Source organism: Hipposideros armiger, unplaced genomic scaffold (genome assembly GCF_001890085.2).
Source record: "Hipposideros armiger isolate ML-2016 unplaced genomic scaffold, ASM189008v1 scaffold_2, whole genome shotgun sequence".
Classification (NCBI taxonomy): Eukaryota; Metazoa; Chordata; class Mammalia; order Chiroptera; family Hipposideridae; genus Hipposideros; species Hipposideros armiger.
The window spans coordinates 2,839,527-2,860,275 of record NW_017731352.1 but is presented as its reverse complement, the minus strand read 5'-3'; the positions used below and the strand labels follow the sequence as shown (position 1 = coordinate 2,860,275).

Genomic DNA, 20,749 nt, shown 5'->3' with positions numbered 1-20,749 from the left:
GTTAGTGCTACTCCTGCATCTGTTGACTCTGACTGGAAGCTACTAATGTTGTTGTGGATTTGTTAGCAGCTGGACAATGGAATGTAAATATAGAATAGAGGGTTCTTTGGGACTTAATGGTCCACAGTATCCTACTTCTTGCCTGGCCTAGATTTTCCACTTGGAGAAGAACCTGACCTTGCAACCATCATGGCTGCCCACTTGGCCAGTCCTCAGGTATAACACAGCACAGGTTATTCAGACTGAGGAGCCTAATCAGCAACTTAAATCCTAGACCTACCTTGGATATCTAGCATTTACCTAACCAGCCCTGGATTTCTTCTCTCTGTGAGACCCACAGCTTTGGGCCCTGTAGGGCAGAGAGGAGCCCACTTCACCATGGCAGTGTGTGACACACAACAGCTCAGAGCCTGTGTTTCCAACAAGTGTTGGCCTTGACTTGCTAACCGGATTTCTTAAAGGTGAAGGAAGGGTGAGATCCTACTTTCTTCACAGCTAAACTTCCTAGAAAGGAGGGCTAATCTTCAATATAGTTTTCATAGGACTTTTTAAGCTGTTTACCCTTCCTTTTTCTAAAATCTACATGGGAACTTTCCATATAGAATCTTTCTTGGTAGAAAAATGACTGTCAAGATGGTATTGGCCTTCCACTTTTCCTACCTATTCTTCCCAGCAGCCTTGTTCTTCCTCATCTTGTGTTTTCCAAAGTGGCTGGACCATTGAGGAATTACAAACCTCACAGCTCATATTGCAGTCATGCTCTAAGTGCAGAAATGTCCCTGAGCTTTTCCTGTCCTAGCCCTGCCCACTGTATTGTAGTCGGTATCCCTCCATAAACAGTAAGCTCCGTGATAAAGACAGTGTCCATCTTATTTGCCTTTGTCTCCCCAGCATCTAGCACAGTGCCTTGCACACACATCCTGTAGACATTTGCTCCTGAATAAATCAATCAGGGTGTGAGCCTGAGTTCTGGCCTTCAACCTCTATGTTCAGAGACAGTAAACTTTACCACTCTAATGACTGACCAGGCTTCCCAAAACACCCCAGCCTTTGCCAATCCTTGGTCCAAGAAAACTGGTCTTATTTTCTCTGTGGGCATGAGTCTGAGCATTTTGGGCCGTCTTTGTGGTGGTGCAGTCTAGATCGGTGGTTAAGAAACTCTGGATGGAGCCAGACTGCCTGGTTCAAATCCTGGCCATACCACTTACCAATGATGTGACCTTAGACAAGTTACTTATCCTGTCTCTGTCTCTCCTTCCTTACGAGTAAAATGGAGGTAATGATAGTACCTACAAGTATCTTATAGTATTAACATATGTGAAGCATTTAGAATAATGTCTGCTTATAGTAATATTGGCTATGGTGATGATGGTGAAATCATCAGTCAGTTCTGTATCAAAAAAAGTTGTCATATAATGCCTCCCCCCCCCCTTTTTTTTTTTACCATTTCCCATTCCAATATTTGCAGCCTTTAATCTGTGGTGACACATCTATCTTAGAATGAACACTAGTTTTGTCATGGTTCCAGCTTAGGTTTGCTTATATAATGAATTTGCTTTTAGAGTCAAACATTTTTCCCCCATCCTCTTCCTTTCATAGAGTTTAATTCTCAAATAAATGTTTTTGTTTTGTTTTAAGGGACAAGAATAAAGTAGATGATAGGTTTTTCACCATAAGCTTGTAGCCAGGGTGGTAATGGGGCCTTCCTCCAACTAGTGCTCTGTCTTTTGCTTTCCCATGAGATGGTGGCATTGGATGACAGTTAAGGCCTGGCTTTGACATCAAAAACACCTAGCTCTGCCATTTAATCATGTGACCTTGGGAAAAGTACTTAACCTTTCAGAAGCTTGGTGTTCTTTTATTTAACACCTACCTTATAAGGTTATAATAAGGATTAAATGAAATAATGGATGCAAAATTTTTAGCTCAGTGCCAAGCATAAAATAAGTGCTCAATACATAGTATTTATTATTATCGTTGCTATTTTCAGGAGAGATTGGAATTAGAGGTGGGATGATGACAATCCCTTGGGATACTCTTATAAATTGTTTAAGACAAATTGGGTTTCTACCAAAGGGTGGGAACAAAAGTCTTAGGACTATTATGTCTCTGATTTTTTTTTTCTTTATCTGCTTTTCAAAGGTTTTAATTTTTCATCCTCTGGAAGAGAAGATGTAGATGTGAGAACATTAGGAAATGGTAAGATCGCAACAACATCTTTTGGCTAGAACTAACTTTCAGATTATCACCCTTTCCAGACAGCAGGTTTACTGTAGTAACTTAGTCAAAACCAAAGTGGGCAGAGCCCAGAGCATTTCCAAGTGAGGAAGCTTTGTGGATTATGGAGCTACCTTTACAAATTATATGATTATGTTTTAACAGGAATCATTCTTCAGAGGCTATCCTTATTGCATACCTGTAGGCTATGAGAGAATTTTATGTGCATTAACAAGGAGGTGCTTGTTTTTTTTCCAAAAGTTTGATTGTTAATTGTTCCATTTAATAACATTTCAGTAGGGCCAGCACAGTTTTTTAAATGCACATCTTCATTTAAAAGGTGATTCTGCTCTTTTAGCCTTCACTTCTCTCATTTTACATTGTTGCATTACAGGGGAAATGAGAGTTAATCCTGAGCTGTTTGAGATTTATAGCCCCTTCCTCTCATTGAATCACAGCTTTTCTATTTCACTAGTGGATTAGACTAGGAGGATGGATTTCAACTTGGTACCTGGGTATCACTGCATGTGGCAACGTTACACTAGTGTAACCAAGTCAATTAGCAGTTGTTTGGATTTTATTTTGTAATTAACACAGGCTTGTTCATGGGCCTTTGGGAAAGCAGTCATTTTCACATATTGCCTGTACTGGGGTTTAGCAGCCCCCCAAAAAGCCCCTTGATTCTTTTCACACATTCTTCCCTCCCCCAGATGTAGTCATGTCACTAAAACTTTCAGTCCTCTAGAGCTCAACTCGTTTTTTCACACCTCCTAACCCTCTTGCATTAGCCCAAATGTTAACTCCATCAACACGTTTCTGTTTCATGACGGGGTGTGTGCTGCCAGGAAGGCCCTTTGCAATTGAGCTGGTGAATCCTCATAGAGTACATTTCACTTCACAAGAAATTAAGGAACTTCAGCAGGTAAACCACTTCATGACATGGAAATCGTCATGTTTCCGCAACTCTGTAACTGAACTAGAGTTGCTAATTGTTTTTCTTTTTCTGCTACTACAGAAAATTAATAACTCATCTAACAAAATCCAAGTCCGTGACTTGCAGCTTGTCACAAGGTAAGAGTAGCTTACTGGAGTTATTTTAAAAGGGAAGTTTTGGTTGTAGTTCATATATCCGATAAGGGAATTGTATCCATAATATATAAAGAACTCTTACAACTCAGTAATAAGTAAACAACCCAATTAATAATGGGGAGATGATTAAATGGACATTTCTCCCAAGAGAATATATGAACAACCAATGAATACCTTAAAAAATGCTTAACATCATTAGTCATTAGGGAAATGCAAATCAAAACTGCAAGATCTCTTTTCACATTCACTAAGATGGCTATAATAAAAAAGATGGAAAATAACAAGTGTTGACAAGGATGTGGAGAAATTGGAACCTTCATACATTGCTGTGGGATTGTAAGTGTGGCCACTTTGGAAAACAGTTTGACAGTTTCTCAAAAAGTTAACATTTGACCCAGCAATTCTACTTCTAGATATATACCCAAGAGAAATGAAAATTTACATCCACAGAAAAAATTTACATGAATATTCATAGTGGTGTTCTTCATAATAGCAAAATAGTAGAAACAACCCAAATTTCCATGGATAAACAAATTGTGATATATCCACAGTGGAATATTATTCAGTAATAAAAAGGAACGAAGCACTGACACATGCTACAATATCAATAAACCTTGAAAACATTATGAAGTGAAAGAAGCCAGACACCAAACACCACATATTGTATGATTCCATTTTATATGAAGTGTTCAGAGTAGGGAAATCTATAGAGATAGAAAGTCTATTAGTGGTTACCAAGGGCTGGGGAAAATGGGGGCTGGGAAGTGACTGCAAATAGGTATGGAGTTTCTTTTTTGGTGTGATGAAAGTATTCTAAAATTAGATTGTGGTGGTGGCTGCACAACTTCATAAACATACTAAAAATCACTGAAATGTACAGTTAGAACAGAGGAATTGTATGTAAATTATATAAAGCTATTTTTAAAGAAAAGGAAGTGTCGGGCAAGGCTTGTGTGTATTTCATATAATCAGAAAAACTTTCTTTTTAATTGTTTTTGTTTAGAGAGGCAATAGGACATATGAAAGAAGGTGAAGAAGAAAAGACCAAGACCTATAGTGCCTTAATCTGGACAAATAAAGCAATACAGAAAAAAGACATTGAATTCCTAGATGACATAAAGGTAGTCAAGTACCCTAATTCTTTTTGTTTTATTTTTCTACCACCTATAAAAGAGCCCTTTGTCTTTTAGTTTATTACCAGCAAGTCAGAGGGCATGGGAACTGGGGACAGTGAGACCTGGTTTGAAATCCTAGCTCTGCCATTTACTAGTTGAATGAGTGGGCAATTCATCTAACCCGTCTGGGAGGCAGTGTTGCTAGTGATGAAAGAGCCTGCCTCTGAGGACAGATTTCCTGGGTGTAAATTCTGGATCTGTGTTTCTTACTTGTGCAACTTTAGACAAGTTACGTCACCTCTTTATGCTTCAATTTCTTCATCTATAAAATTAGAAGAATTAAATGAGTTTAGTCATATAAAGCATTTGGAACAGTATCTAGCGCATAGAAAACACTCAGCAATGCTACTATTGTATTTGGCCATGTGTACAAAAGAAATATAAAATAGGACTTATCTAATAGAATTGATGCTAGGATTAAGTCCACAAATAAAACATGTTACAAATAAATAAAAATAATATGTGTAGAACACACCTACTTTGGCACATGCTAGGTTTTCCTTCACATGAGCATGTCACTATAGAGGGTCTGCCTCTTCATTTGCATATTTCTTCCCATCTGCCTCCACCTCTTCCTGTAAAGATAATTTATTTTCAAATGCAAGGAATAAGGATAAATGGGCACAAAGATGTTCATATATAGTTAGTACAACATTGTTTAAATGGATAATATTTTGTAATAATCTAAATGATCTACTAGAGAGGATGAGTTTAATTTTATGGCTTATCTGTATGATGGGCTATTACTAGCCAGCTGTTAGGAATTACGTTGTAGATGAATATTTATTGAGAAAGGAAAATGTTCCTGATAAATGCTAAGGGGAAGAGAACAAGCTATAAGAGTATATAGAGGGTGACACATCATGATTTAAACACATACATGTGTGTTTATGTGTACACATATATATGACTATGTAGAAAACAAATTGTATGGCAAAAGATACCATAAGTAGGATTTATACTTATGAAAAATACAAACACACCCAATAGAGAAAAATGGACGAAAGATATGAACAGGCAGCTGAAAAAACAGCAACTCCAGATGGACAAGAATTATTTAAAAAGATGTTCAAAAAAAAGATGTTCCACCTCCAGATTGAAGTATCAATAAGACCACCACTTTATTCCTCTGAGACTAATAACACCTATTGGTTGGAATAGAGGAGAAAGCCAGTTGCATCCATTCAATAGAAATGTAAAGTGTTTCAGCCTTTTGGGAAAACAATGTGGCAATGACTGTAAAAATTAAAAATTCACTGGCCTTCTACCTAGCACTTCCACTGCTGGCAATCTTACCTGAATAAATAAAACTCCAGTGCACAAGGATGTTTACTGACTTTGTTCAAAGTACAAAAATCAGTAAAACAAAACTAGACTCAAAATGAATATCCTTTAGTAAGAAAATGATAGAACAAGTTGGAACATTATACAACTATTTAAAAAAAACAAAAACAGCATGTGATCCCATTTAATTTATGTTATGGTCTGTATATACACCTAAACTTGTCAGAAAAAAAGATAGAGGTAGGTCTACACCTGTGGCCTGTAGGAACACCCATGACATTATGAGAAAAACAGTAAAGTGCAGAATAATGTTGGTAGTATGAGTGTTTTGGTGAAAACATACAAGTAATTTACCTGCTTATAGAAGTTCATTTATAAAATGAAGGCTGGACTATATCATCCCCTGTGGACCACCAGCTCTCAGATTCTGTGATTCTGTAGCTAAGGCCCTTTAGCTTTGGACCTATTGTCTAGGGCCCTTAGGATGATAGTTATACTATAGTTAGTATAGTATAGTATAGTATAGTATAGTATAGTATAGTATAGTATAGTATAGGTATAGTATAGTATAATATAGCTATACTATAGATATGACAGTTATACTATAGCTAGTTATACTATAATTATACTATAGATATCTTTAAGATTGCAAAACAAATTTCTAAACCTCTATTTCATCACATGTGTACAAATTATTCAGAATGTTGTGGGGAAAGTAAATTCATTTTAAAAATATATTCAAGTTTGGGGGTAGCTGTAGAGCTAATTCAGAAATAATGCTGAAAAATGATATTTATAGGTATAGCCTAAGTAGTGAAAGGGTCTATTTTAATGGTCCATAGCTCAAGTGAACTACTGAGGCTACTTGACTTACAATATTTTATTAAGTGTTAGGGATAAAACAGTTTTCAAATATTACTATTGGTATAAAAACTATAAAAACTGAGTTATTGCCCCATTCTGAGAAGCCTCCTCTTTTTTAAGAGCAACCTACTTCTAAGGAAAAAACAATCATTTGTGTGCATTTGTATGTGTTTCTGAAAATTCAGCGGTATGGGGACAGCAAAGTGAAATGTTCGAGTAAATGAAGTGGTTTCCTTCTGTCTACTAAAAACATGCAGACTGTAAAACACACACGAGTGTGTGTTGATCTGAGCGTTATATTGGAAATGGTGGTGGATCTACTAGCTCAGGTAGTACTTCCATGGACTGGCTCATGAGTCAAAGTCCTGGGAGTGACTAGAGGTAAAACGGGAGACGCACAATCCTACACAGTCCCCCATTCAAAGGCCAGCTGCTTCTGTACTCTAAAGTGGAGGCCACATCTTTACAGATTCCTTAAGAGTTCAGCCTTGTCCTTCTTTTGGTCTTTTTGGCCAGAGAAATGTCAAACCTTATGGGGACAGCTTATCTCATTAGAACAAAGTGCCTTTAAAATCAAACAGTTATAGAATCCTAAAACCCATGAGTTAGGAGGGGCCATTGACTTACTGCTCTGATAAAAGCAGTCACACTATTTCAAGTGTAGGCTCTGTCGGAACTTGTTCTTTCTCTCTTAGTGGAGAACTCGCTAGAGGGAGACTAGACAGAAATCTTTTTTCTTAGTATGGCTTCAGGCGCTCACTGATCATGTAAATTAGGAAGGAGTTGTTCCAACAAGAAATTGCAGAAGATTCACAGTTCCTATGAACCTACATTTCTGGTTATACCCAACATCTATTTTTAAAGCTCGGTATTAGTTGGCTTTTTACAATATTAACCTCTATTTATTAATTTATATCTTGTGACATAAAAGGAAATCTCTAATTGTGAGTAAAACAAGCCTGTGTCCCTATAAAATCTGAATTGGAAAAAGACACGCTGTATTATTATTCTCGAGTAACTTGAATTGGGCTAACAGAGAGGTCCTGGTTTATTGTAGGCACTTACTTGTAATTATTATATTAGACTACCCTAAAACTGTGACAAACTGTTAATTTCCCAGATGTATCCCTTCATATAACAACAACAACAACAAAACAAATGAGTCGGTCCATGGTTCTCCCTAACACATGCACACAGCCCACACACAGAAGGAGTGCTGAGGTCCCACCTTCTACAAACAGCCATTTCTCACCTCTGCCTGACATCCCCACTATTAGGTCACTCTGTTGGGTTGGGGTGGGGAGGGGAGGTAAGAACATGTCTTCTAGATGAGCTGTTAAAGGGCAGGATAGAACTCCAGGGTCCTAATCAATTAGTTCTATATCAGAGCAAAGAGACCTTGGGGATCTTTGCTTCAAAGCCTTTTTTTATGGTTCTGGGGCCCAGAAAATGAGTAATCATGGGCCCAGTTATGAGAAGTCCCATAGAGTGCAAACCTCAGAGGATACAACTGATTATAGTATTAGTTTCTACCCTGACGGTGATAGCTGGGGTCCTCTAAAGACAACCTCTGTGGTGAACCATGGATGACAAGGAGGTGCTGAGAGAAACTTAAATGGACAGCAAAGCTGACTCATGGTGTGTATCATATCCTCCGCTAGGACTTAAAAATCGACCAGAAAACACCTCTCCGGGTCCTTCACCGGAGGCCCCTGGCTGTGAGAACTCGTATCATTCACTCCATGGAAACATGCTATGTGGATGAGCATCATTTCCGCCTCTATCTGAAGACTCAAGCTGGAACGTATCCTTTTCACCTTCTGCACAGCAATAATCTAACCCAAACCCTATTGCAAAAGTTAATGCTGCCCTAGAAAATAGGTTCAGCTTGACCTAGGAGTGTAGGGAAAAGATTAAGGTGGAGAGGATTTTTTGGGGGGGGTTTGGGTGTTTTTTCCCATTAAATTTGTATTTTTCAAAGTGACATTTTAAACTGTGAGGCAGCAGCCAGTTCGAAGTGAACTTTAAAATATTTAGTGTGTGCTCACACAATGCTGAGCACATAGTAAGTACTCAGGGAACACTTGATTCATTGCTGTCTTGACGCATTTTGCCAGTCACATATTCATGATCACCTCGGGGTCTTTTCAGAATTTCTGAGCATTTGCCCCAGATGATTAAACATGGATAGTAGATGGGAGTGGCCCTACTTTACATACTGATCTTCACTTTATTTGGCCACTGGCCCAGAACAAGAGAATAGCCCAAGGCTGATCACTTGTTCATACCTACCCTGCCTTACATGTTTTTTTGTTTGTTTGTTTGTTTGTTTGAATCAGATCTGAATTGCTGGTGAAAATATAACAGGGTCTGCCTTAGTCTTTGCTTTAGTTTACTTTTCAAAGGTGTTTCTAGTTTTTATTTGTTTCTTGGTTTTATATTATGTTGTGATCCAAAAACATGAAGTGACAAAATGCCTTCTAACTAGTATAAAATGATATACTCATACTTGTGGATATAAGGGGGAAACAATGTCAAGTTTTAATCACCAAATAGCATTCTCACTATATTGCTCTAATTAGTCTGCCTCTCCTTCCCCATTAACCTCTTCTCTTTTCTTCCTCCCCTAACCCACCCCAGAAGTGACCAGGACTTCCCTTCTGAAAACAGGTATAGGTTACCAACTCCTAAAATCTCCTAAATTACCATTTGGAACAAGAGATGGTGTATTTAGACTCAGTGGACAGATCTTTGTATCTTTCTTGTTTGGAGCACATCTGCCTATTATAAATGGAATGTGGATGGGATTTCAAAGAAATCACAATTTTTTTTTTTTAATCCTTTTTACCTAACCCCAGCTTTTGTTTTGGTGTGCTAGGGAGAAATGCAATGGTCTTTTGGAGAAGCTAATATCTTTTCAATCTTATTAAAATATTTTTAAAACAAGCTGTATACATGTGACTTAAGGCATTAGCCAAGACAGACTGATAAAGCTTTAGATACCATGTGGTAATACACAGAAGTATGTAAATTTTTCACATATATTGCTCAGTACACTGAACTAATTCATTTGACTTATACCTCGTCCCTCTAGCTATGAATAAGAACCATTCTGGACCTTTTAACTGGTTATTCTGGGAATTTTTGGTCATCTCCCCTTATAATTGCTACTCAGAAGTAGCATCTCTAAAGAAAGTGAGAGAAAAAGAATGACAATTGTTGAGTAATTATGAATTTAGCAAAGAAGACAGTTACTAGATAATTACATGTCTTATGCTTGACATGTCAAAACATTTAGTGAAAGTAGAGTGAATAAACTTTCAGAAAGTGATGATATGTCAACAAATTATGGTGTTAATTTTTATGAATCAGAGAATAAGTTTACTTTTCCTATTCAAATTATATTAAATTTTTATATAGTGCTGGTTTATAGACCACAACATAATGCTGAATGAGTTTTTACTGAATGCTGGTGAAAACATATCTTTCAGATAAATATTGTCAAGGGTGTAGTAGAGTTCTGTATAAAGAATGTTAATATAATCTTATTAGTAATGAACATTAAGATTGGTCATTGGCTTCAAAATTTGAAGCCCTATGAGGGAAACACAAAGTTGTCCCTTTAAAAAGAGACAATTAACAATTCTTTTGCTAACCATGTTTACAAAACAACTAGAACTTAGATCCTTTGATAATCTTTCTGAAGGGCCTTCATCAAGACTAAATTAATAGTCTCATTATCCCTCTCATCCTATTGCCATTGTGTCACTGGGTCATGTTACAAGGAAAGCCATCGCTGAGGTCACTTTGTGTGAGCCTCTGGAAACCTACCATCTAGCAGATGCCCACTGCCATTACTGAAAAATGGGACCAGAAAGATGTCAAAATGAAAGTTGCGCAAAGAAGAAATAGCTGAGTTGGTTTTGTTTGTTTGTTTGTTTAATGTATATAGCATCGAAGTACAGCTAATTTCGAAAATCCATCCCCAAACCTTGGCACTTGGAGATGAGCTAAGGAAAAAAAGAAAGTCATGACTCTTGGGAAGTTTGATGTAAACACAGGGCCTAGGGCCTGATGTTGGCTGCTAGGCTGGTAGGAACCAGCTTGCTGTAGCTTATTTTCTAAGACACACATCACAGGTCACAGCTCAGAAATAACCTCTCTTTTGTAACATTTCTGCTTTTGTTATTCCTCTTTCACCTATCAAATCTAACCAAACAGTTGGTACTGCATGGCTATCTTATTTTTTCCTTAAACAAACTCCAGCTACATTAAAGAGTTTGTACATGGAGACTTTGGGAGAACCAAGCCGAACATTGGCTCTCTGATGAATGTGACTGCAGACATCTTGGAGCTGGATGTCGAGGTAAACCATTCTATTGTGGAAATGCCCACTTGCACTTTGAATTCAAAGTTATGCTCTTTTGGCTTTAAGCCAAGCAGTACTACTCACCTTAAGAGGTGTTGGAAAATGGTTAAAATCTCACCGTAGCATTGTATGGCAAGGAGGGACTATCTTGGAATTTTTCTTCTTTTTAAAAAAATACAGGCCTCATTTATGACCCTTGCAGATACACAGCTAATTTATTAATTGTTCCTTACATATGGCATGAGATCTAAACTCTTAAACTAAGCCAGAAACTGAAGTTGTAAGTGACCTTCATATGTCCTTTGGGCTCTACAGAGTTCATTCTCATACCAATTTTGTCCTACAAAGAATTTAAGGCAGTCTAGTAAAAAATATATATTCAGGACAGGGGTAGAAAATGTGATGAGCCAATGGTTATTATAAAAACAGTTTTGTAAGGGACCCTTATGATATGGTCCAAATTTTCCACTCTATAATCTGAGCTGAAACAAGGTTAAAATCTTAATTAGAAGAATGGATAGAATGGAACTTTCAGGCAATTCTCCATAAATATTTTTCTCATTTGGGCATCAGTAGGTATTGAGTCACAAGTTGTGCTTCTTGGTGAATATCCAATTAGGAATACAGTCCCCCCAAAAAAACACCCAACATTTTAGAGAGGCTAGCATTGTGCACTTGGGAATAGTATCCGTCCGTGATAAAAAGAAGCGGGTGTAGTTGCCTAGTGTGAAAACAGCGATGGTAATCAGATGATCACTGGAGCATTATTATCTTACCAATAGTTCTCAGAGTGCTTTCAGATTAGATTTTATACAGCTCAACCAGTGATAGCACCTTCAAGGCTGCAGGGAGCCTCCTCAGCGAGACTATCATTTTGATGAAATCTCCCTTCTGTTAAAATCCTAATTGCACTCATCTTCTTTACCTTAATTCTTAGAACAGGTTAGGAGTGTCAGAGTCACAGGCTAGTGTTTCTCAGCCCTGATTGTCCAATGGAATCATCTGTGGAGTTTTTCACACTACAAATGCTTATCCTCCCCTGCCCTCAACACACACACAAGACTGTGGTCAGTAATGTTTAGTGTTCAGGCTTGAGAAACCACCCATTAACTTATATGTGGGTGTTTGGTAGATGGCTATATTCTGAAACAACCAAAATATTTTCTTGGAAATCTATGAAAGGTACACACACATGCACACATACACTAGTTATTTGGGCTTTTCTAACAAAATTTTTCTGAATCTGGTATGTGAAATTACTCAGATTAATTCAGAAATAATTTTAGCAAATCAGGTTTTAAACTTTTAAGTCTCAAAAAACACACGGATACAGTGGATTTTTATTTTATTTTATACACATTCTATTAAATTAGGCCCTCTAGGGTAGATAAGGTGAAGTACAAGTTCATACTTCTAAGGCCTGGAATGTGGTACAAAATAATCTGGTACTGTAATTTCATTATGATTTGAAGATCAAGGTTTTGTTTAGAAGAGCCAGACCAGGGTAAAAATGTAGGTATATGGGAAGATGAAAATGATTAGAATAAAAGTTGCTGAGACATCTGAGGACAAGTTGGTGTTGCCACCCGAATGTTTGCTACTTTACCCATAAAACATAAAAATTTTAACTGTATGCTAGTCTTTTATCAGTCAAAAGGCACAGTTAATAATAACCAGTTGAGTAACCAAATACTCAGTGAATTCAGCCACAGACCTCAAGCCCAAGAATCCGAAGTCCTAGAATCGGTTTTAGAGTGTTAAATTGTTGTATTCAATGGCTTTTTTTTTTCAATGCAGTTTCTTCTGTTATTGTATATTGAAACTATTAAATTTATACAGCATTAACAGCAATGCTTCCTAGAACGGTAATTTATTAATGACTTGTTTTCTTCCTTCTAGTCTGTAGATGTTGACTGGCCCCCTACCCTGGATGACTAGCTTTCAAATTTGGAAGCAAAGAGCAGGGTTTTCGTGGCACAATGTGGACATCCATTCAGCATACACTGTATGTAATATGGCTGTTTACTCACCAGAAGAGTGTCTTGGAAGCTATTTGGATCATGTTGATCTATTTATTTTTAAATTTGTTGTACTATCTCAGGATCTATATACAGTATGTGTATATTTTCTGTTAAATTGTTCTAAGGATGTCTTATGATTTTTCTTATTCCCTCTCCAACCCCCAAAAGCCAAACTATGAATAATGAAACCATTCTTTCTTAATTCTTTCATTTAGAGAAGTACACAAACAGGATATATTCTCTGCTAATCTGAGAAGTTATAATTTCTTTCAGCAAAATTTCCCTCCACAAAAGAAATACCACCTTTAAAATTATGTTCTAAATTTTTTTAATGATAAAAGTTATATTTATACAGTACAATATCTTATAATAAGATATCAAATGCAAATCTGACACCATTAATATTTTTTCCCTGTAACAAGCTTCTAGCAAGCTATTACCAATAGAAGTACTTTTGGTGTGATTTGTTACAAATATTAATGACTGCAAGTCACTATTTTGACAATCTAAAATTGTCAATATATTTCCTGGGAAAGGAAATTAAAACCTTAGGAATTGAGGCATACCATGATAAGAGACTTTCATAAGTCTATTAAATATGGAGACACAAGTGCCTTCAATAACTTCAATGCCAGGGATAAGATTTTGAAAAATTGAGATTGCCAAACAAAGGTAAGCTGGTATTAATTGCAGAGTGCTTCAATAAAATTATCTAACTTCAAACATCTTCATCAGGTAGATAGGATATTTATCATCTCCATTTTATAAATATGAAAACCAAAGAATAGAAGCTAAATGATTTATCTAAAGTAGTTACTTCCATATCTAAGACTAGAACTGAAGTTTTCTGGTCTTTAGGGTCCTTTCTAATAAACTTTATTATCGAGCACCCACTGTGTGAAGTAGGCATTTAAACGTATATAACCATGAGAATTGAGTTTTGGAATTTAGATGCCGAATCAAAGAGCTTACCAAAAAATAGCCCAAGTATATTTCATATGATCCCACTTGTTAATATGTTAATCATTAGTTGGTTCTATAAAGAAGAAAAACATTAAATAAGCAAAACCTAAAGAAAATGGATGAGTCATTAAAAGGAAACTTTCAGAATGGAGTCTCATTAAAATTTCAGACTTAAGTGAAATTTCCATCACCCTGATTCAACCATCTGAGCTTAGTGTAGAACACATGTGACTTGGATAGAATTGATTACTCAGTCTCCCATCTCTACATTAAACATAGCTCATAGATACTAAGATGTATTATTCACTTCAGAAATCAGGAAAATGGTTTAATTGACATGCAATTTCATTATGTGAATAATAGCAAATGATTTTTACAATGCCAAAAAATGAGAAAGGGATAATAAACTTTTAATAAAAAGATAAGAACTTGTGTGAATGTTTCTCAGTTTCTGGGGATATTCTGCTACAAAAGAGATTTAAATAATTTGGGAAGCTAGTGTTTTGCATGTTTCTTTTGGGTTCAGCTTTGAATTCAGTTTATCTGCAAAATGGGAGAATTAAGAACCTCCTTAGCCAACTAAATTAGAAGACTTCTATTAACTTTCTATTCCTGAGGTTATGCAAAATTTCAAGCAAAGAATAAACATTTGCTATAAATATTTATTCCAAATGTTCATATAATTATGAACAGGTTGTTAAAAATTAATGTAGGTTTTTGTTTATACAGAACTGGAAACATTAAGTAATGAGAGTACTCTAGTTTCACTTTTGCCTATATAAAAATATTTTACAATTAGTTTTGTGATCTCCTTGATAGCTTTGTTTAAATTAAGTCTTTTAAATAACCCTTAGAGAAAAGGTCTTTTGTACTTCTTAGCATCTCTTTGTAGTTTAGTTTAGGATAAAACATCAACTCTGAATACCTGGAAAAGTAAAAATAAATAAATAAATAAAAGTTGGTAAAGTGGAAAATTTCCCAAATAAGATGATAACTAGTTACATTTGCAAATTACGTGAAGTAAATTTAGAAGTTAAATTTCCATTTCCAAAGAGAAAAACATCTTACTTAGGAAGATATTTTCTTTTGGAGCTTTACTGTTTGTTTTTTTAAGTCCACATAAGAGAATGGACTTTGATGTGAGCTTTTCTGATTTTTAAAAATGGTACCGTTTTTTATTATGAAAAAACATTACTTTTATATATATATATTTTCACTTTGAAATAATTTCAAACTTACAGGAATGTTACAAGAGAAGTACGAAGAACCTTTTTTCTCTGAACCATTGAGCCAACGATGCCCTGTCGCCCAGAATATACTAGTGTGTAATTCCTACAAACAAAAACATTGTTCTACTTCATTCACCACAGCGTAACTATCAAAATCAGGAAATTAACACTGATATTACTATTATCTAACCCACAGACCCCGCTCAAGTTTTCCAGTTGTCCCAACAATGTCCTTCATAGTCAAAGGATCACATTTTGCATTTAGTTGTCTTAGTCTCCACCAATCTGAAACAATTCATCTTTCCTTGACTTTCATTAAACACTTTGAAGATTTCAGGCCGGTTATTTTGTAGATTGTTCCTCAATTTGGGCTTGCCTCATATTTCATTATTAGATTCAGTTTGACCACCACAGAGATATTATCTTCTTGCATTTTATAAGGTGTCACACAATTTTGATTTGTGCTATTACCGATGATTGGCTTTGATTGGTTACTGAAAGTAGTATCTGCCAAGCCTCTCCACTTTAACACTTATTCTTTTTTCCTTTTGATTAGTATTTTGTAGAGAGACTATCCAACTTTCACTTACTAGTATTAGCATTCATTGAAGATTTTCACCTGAATCAATTATTACCACAATGATGTCAAATACCAATTTTCTAATTCCTTCATTCCTTTTACATTTATTGATTGGCATTAGGTAGAACTAGATTCTGCATTAGGTAGAACTTTCCCTTCTTGTGGATTCATGGCTTCCTATTTTATTCAATGGGTTATGATTTGTTACTGATGTTTATTTCGATTTCTAAGTGTTGATTTGGCCAGTGGGTCCCCCTTCAAGCTGACTCCTGTGTCCTTTTGACATGTCCCCATCATTCTTGGAGAATGTTCTTACTGTCTAATACAAAAAGACACTCCAGGTTCATCTTGTATTTCATCTGCACCAGCCCTGGATTGGGCTATTTCTCTAAGGAACTAGTTCCTTTGGGTAGAAAATGCGATTTAGAAACCAAGATTTGGGCACTAGATATGCTCACTGCTGTTGTGGCATTGCTGCTCCCAAGCTCTCTCATGGCATGTGGGTGCGCACACAGGCTTACCTCTATATACTTCTTTACATATATTGAAAAAACTGAGTTATACTAGTATTTCCAATTCCAACCCTATTCTAGTTTTCTCTCCCTTTCCACATGTGTAACTTCTTCCTGAGAAATCGGGCTCCCATTAGGCTTAATATATTTACTTAATAGATCAGTCCCCATCATAAATAATCCACCATCATTGTATCCTTATTCCAGATCACTGAGGCTTCCCTCCCTACCACCCTCACATGTTCTCCATAGACTCTACACACTGTAATCCCACACTGGACCACCACTTTTACCCCTCGTGGCAATACCTACCTGTACATTGCTCAGAATAGGCGAATGACTTTTGTCTTCAGTTATTCAGGAAGGGAGAGAAACAGGCAGGAAATAAGTCAGGAAAGCAGAAAATAAAAATCTTTTAAAAAGGCATTTCAATACTCTACAAAATTATCATTTCAAAGGCAGTTACATATACAAGTATATTCAGCTAATATTCAGTATATTCCATTAAAATGCCTAATGTTTCTAAGCAAACAAAACTTTTCCCTGTAAGGAAGATGCTATAAATACAAAAAAAATTTCATTGATATTTTTAAAATCAAATAGCACCAAAGTTTTAGTAAGGGTTTTAGAATTTTTTCCATTTATTATATTAACAAGAAAAATTGTTGTATACAAAGATATTACACAGGCAATATTCTGTACAATAAAAGGAATTCTACCATTTTAAAAATAATTGCATCTTTATATCACAATTAAATATGCGCAATTGAACAGTACCTGAGAACTTTTAAAAATCTGAGTGCCTCCAAATTCATTAGTCACTAAGAAGCACATAAAAATACTTAGAATACTTAGAAAGGTTTTTGAGGAGCAGGTAGACTGGCAATGGGCATGAAGGAAATTCCTGGGGTGCTGGAAATGATTGTTTACATATGTAAAAATTAATCATGCTAGCCACTTAAAATTAGTCCACTTTATGTACATTACTGTATATGTTTTGCTCAAAAGAAAAAGACTGACATCTGAGGAAAATGAGTTTTGTCATATTCACCTCTATTATCATTTCCAGCACCTAACTTGGTGCTCTGCATATCAGACATTTAAAAAAATGAGATATGTGATTTGATTCCATGAATACTCCAGTGTCTGTGGAAGGGTAAGGTGCCAAGGAGATGCGGTGAGGGAGAACTGAGATTAAACCTGCCACTCAGAAGAAACAAGGTCAGACATATGAAACAATCCTAATAACTAAAATTTCTACCTAATACAGTTGACACTACAGGAGGCAGAGTGTAAAGTATTTCACAAGCTTGAAAATCTTAGCATCACTGCTTTTCTTGCCAGGTTAAGTATCTTTCCCTTTAACACCCATATCCTTGTCCACATTTTTATAACCATTTCTATGTCAATTTCACTCTTGAATCTGTAATAATAGCTACCATTTATTCAGCACCAACTATGTCAGGGACTGTGCTAAGTGATGGAGTCCCAAAGATGAATGAGACAAACCTTAAATGACTATAATTTAATGAGCAGAATTCTGCCACAGGGGCACATACAGTGCTATACACCCGAACTAGGGAGGCAGGCCCAAGTTTCCCAGAGGAGAAGCCCAGTCTGAAAGGCTATGCGTGTGGCTATAGAAGAGTAGAGGCAGAGTGGATAGCGTGTTGAAAGCATGGAGGCCTAGGGGCCTGAGAAAGTCTTTCCAAGGAATGCTAACTATGTAATAGGGTATATGGGGAGGGTGGGGTATTATTTTTAACTGCAGCATAAGGAAAAGAGATTCTTATTGGGGGAAAAAAGAATGAAGGCCTATACTAACAATGCAGCAGGAATAAAGGAGGGACTAATGCAAGAGATATTTAGGAGGCAGACTAAAAAAAGAGTTGACGACTAAGTGAATGTGAGGTTTCTTTTAAATACTGGGTGGCAGGGTAAATGGTAATGCCATCAGAGTATACAGAAAGAGTATACAAAGGGAGGAGCTAGTTATAAGGGCATTCAGATAGCATGACAGAATGCTGAAGCTGTGGGCACTTATTCCCCAGGAGAAAAATAGCACCAATTAAGAGCTGAGACTTAGGGGAAAAAATCAACCTGAGAGAAGAATCTTGTCTACCCCAGAAACCTTGGAGGAGTATCCAAGAAACAGTGGTCAATGGAATAGAAGTTCACAGATAGGTTAAGCAGGGTGAGGACTGATTACAAAGATCCTAGATTTGACAAGAGAGCGTGTCTCTGGTCACTTTCCCCAGAATATCCTAAGAAAATAGGAGGTAGAGAGAGAGAGAGAGTAGAATGACTGGGAAGTGAGGAAATGGAGACTGAAAGCATTTTGTAAGTCTGGATGTGAGGGAAAGGAGTATGAGGGTAGGAGAAGAGGTTTTTTCTCTTTCTTTTTAAGCTAAAGAATACATTCACCATGTTTATACAAAAAAAAAAAAGAAAGAAAAGAAAAAGGGCACAAAATGCTGATACAGAAACAAGATGGGAGAGAAAGGAGGGGAAGGATCCAGTGAATAAGTAGAGTTTAGAAAGGCATAATGTCACCTTTTCCTCAGAAACGAAGAGTGCTGTGTTATAAGAAAAGGTGAAAGTGTAAACACATTTAGAGATAGAGGAGAAGCAGGTTGCCAATTTTTTTTAATTATAAACTATATTCTATGATCAGTAAATAGCACCTGAAAAACAAAAAAATCCATTGGAAATACTCTTGACACAGATGTAGCAGTAACTTAATTTGGCTTACACAGAAAAAAGTTGCAAATCAATTGCTTATTTAATTAAAAAATATCCATTTAGATTTTCTAACAGTGTTTAAGTTGATCAATGCGAATTAATACAAAATTATAGGATTCTCTATTTTAGAAAAAACGCACCACCTATCAACCGCTATCTGGAAATACCTTGGGTTCCTATTTTGAACAAGTAAGAAATTATGCCTTCAGGTTTTTCTTTCTCCTTGGTAAGTGCTACCAAAGTATGTTATGTGCTTATGATTTTTGAAATTATGTAACAGAAATGTTTCATTTTGAAATAATTTCTGACATATTAATGGTACTTAGTTAGGTATCTTCAATCTTTTTCATTTGCTTCCTAAATATCCTGACCTCAAGTCTTATTTTGATCTCCTTCCCATTCCCAGTATCATTCAATTCAGGATTTTTATTTATATAACCTTCACTCATTCCCTATTTTGATCAAGTTGACTAGTTTAATTGTTCCAGTAAATTGATGGTTTGGTTGGACGCTATAGAAGTGAAATGACATGTTTCTAGCTAGGAATATGCTCAACATTTATGTTAGGTTCTAGTTTAAAGTAAACTAGGTCTTTAATAAGCTAGTTACTCAGGATCACGACAATCCCACAACAACTAAGATTTTACCCAAATTCTACCATCATTTTGCTACTGGGATTACTTTGCTTTCAAATAATTTGGATTACCATTATTAATCCTTGATTTGAATGTACAGTAATACTTTCGTTTGTGAGCGTAATTCGTTCTGGAAACAAACTACTCGTATTGCAAGACATCGCTCATTTACCACGTTAAAATGTACTTGGTTTGTGAGCATAATTTGTTCCAGAAGCAAACTACTCGTATTACAGGACATTGCTCATTTACCACGTTAAAATGTATTAGAAATGTTTGCTCGCCTTGCGGAACACTCACAAACCACGCTACTCGCAATCCAAGGTTTTACTGTACATGATTCTGATATAAACCCAACGTTACATTAAACAACTATAAAAATCATAAACATCTAACAATTAAAGCTATTCTTTTTCAAAGAAAAAAAGTATCAGTAGTACTTTGAATGTTCAGTAAATAGTTAGTGCTTAATATGAGACACACTTTTCTACAAATTGGGGATTCAATGAACGAAACACAAGTATTTCTGCCCTCATGGAGCTTATATTCCAGTATAGGAAAACAAATAGTAAACAAAGGAATGCTTAGATAAGTACTATGGACAAATATAAAGAAGGGGGGACATGGAGTGCTTGCAATATTATATAGTCAAGGAAGGTGTTGATCGGGTAACAGCTGAGTGAGACTGAAGGATGTAAGGAGTGAGCTATGCTTAGAGAAACACATTCCAGGCAGAGAGAACACCAAGTACAAAGGCTCTTAGGCAGAAGTGTACTTGGTGTTTTTGAAGAGGAGCACTGAGTCCAGAGTACGTGGAGCGAATGGAGAGGAGAAAATGGCTGAATGAGGACCTCTCCTCATCTACCAAAGACTTTGGCCTTTACTCCGAGTGAGATGGGGAGCCACTGGATGGTTTTGAGCAGATGAATGATATGATTTGACTTGTCTTAAAAATAATCATTCTGTGGGCCGGCCAAGTGGCGTGTTGGTTAAGAGCTGGCTTGGGACGCCAGCTCTGTGCAGCAGGACCCCGGTTCGGATCCCACATGAGGGCCAGTGACACTGCCCT

At 36.4% G+C, this 20,749-nt stretch overlaps 1 protein-coding gene across 5 annotated transcripts in view; it reads left to right on the top strand.

The window, feature by feature from the left end:
* PUS10 (pseudouridine synthase 10) overlaps positions 1-14,576 on the top strand; it is a 73,913-nt gene extending 59,337 nt beyond the window's left edge. For all 5 annotated transcript variants that reach the window (XM_019631744.1, XM_019631823.1, XM_019631668.1 and 2 more), the window contains 7 exons: positions 2,143-2,199; positions 3,063-3,139; positions 3,233-3,288; positions 4,310-4,427; positions 8,291-8,433; positions 10,896-10,995; positions 12,898-14,576. In XM_019631744.1, coding sequence (XP_019487289.1) covers positions 2,143-2,199; positions 3,063-3,139; positions 3,233-3,288; positions 4,310-4,427; positions 8,291-8,433; positions 10,896-10,995; positions 12,898-12,936 — 590 coding nt within the window. In that variant the 3' untranslated portion in view covers positions 12,937-14,576. The remainder of the gene's footprint in view (positions 1-2,142; positions 2,200-3,062; positions 3,140-3,232; positions 3,289-4,309; positions 4,428-8,290; positions 8,434-10,895; positions 10,996-12,897) is intronic.
* Positions 14,577-20,749: the final 6,173 nt, after the last annotated feature.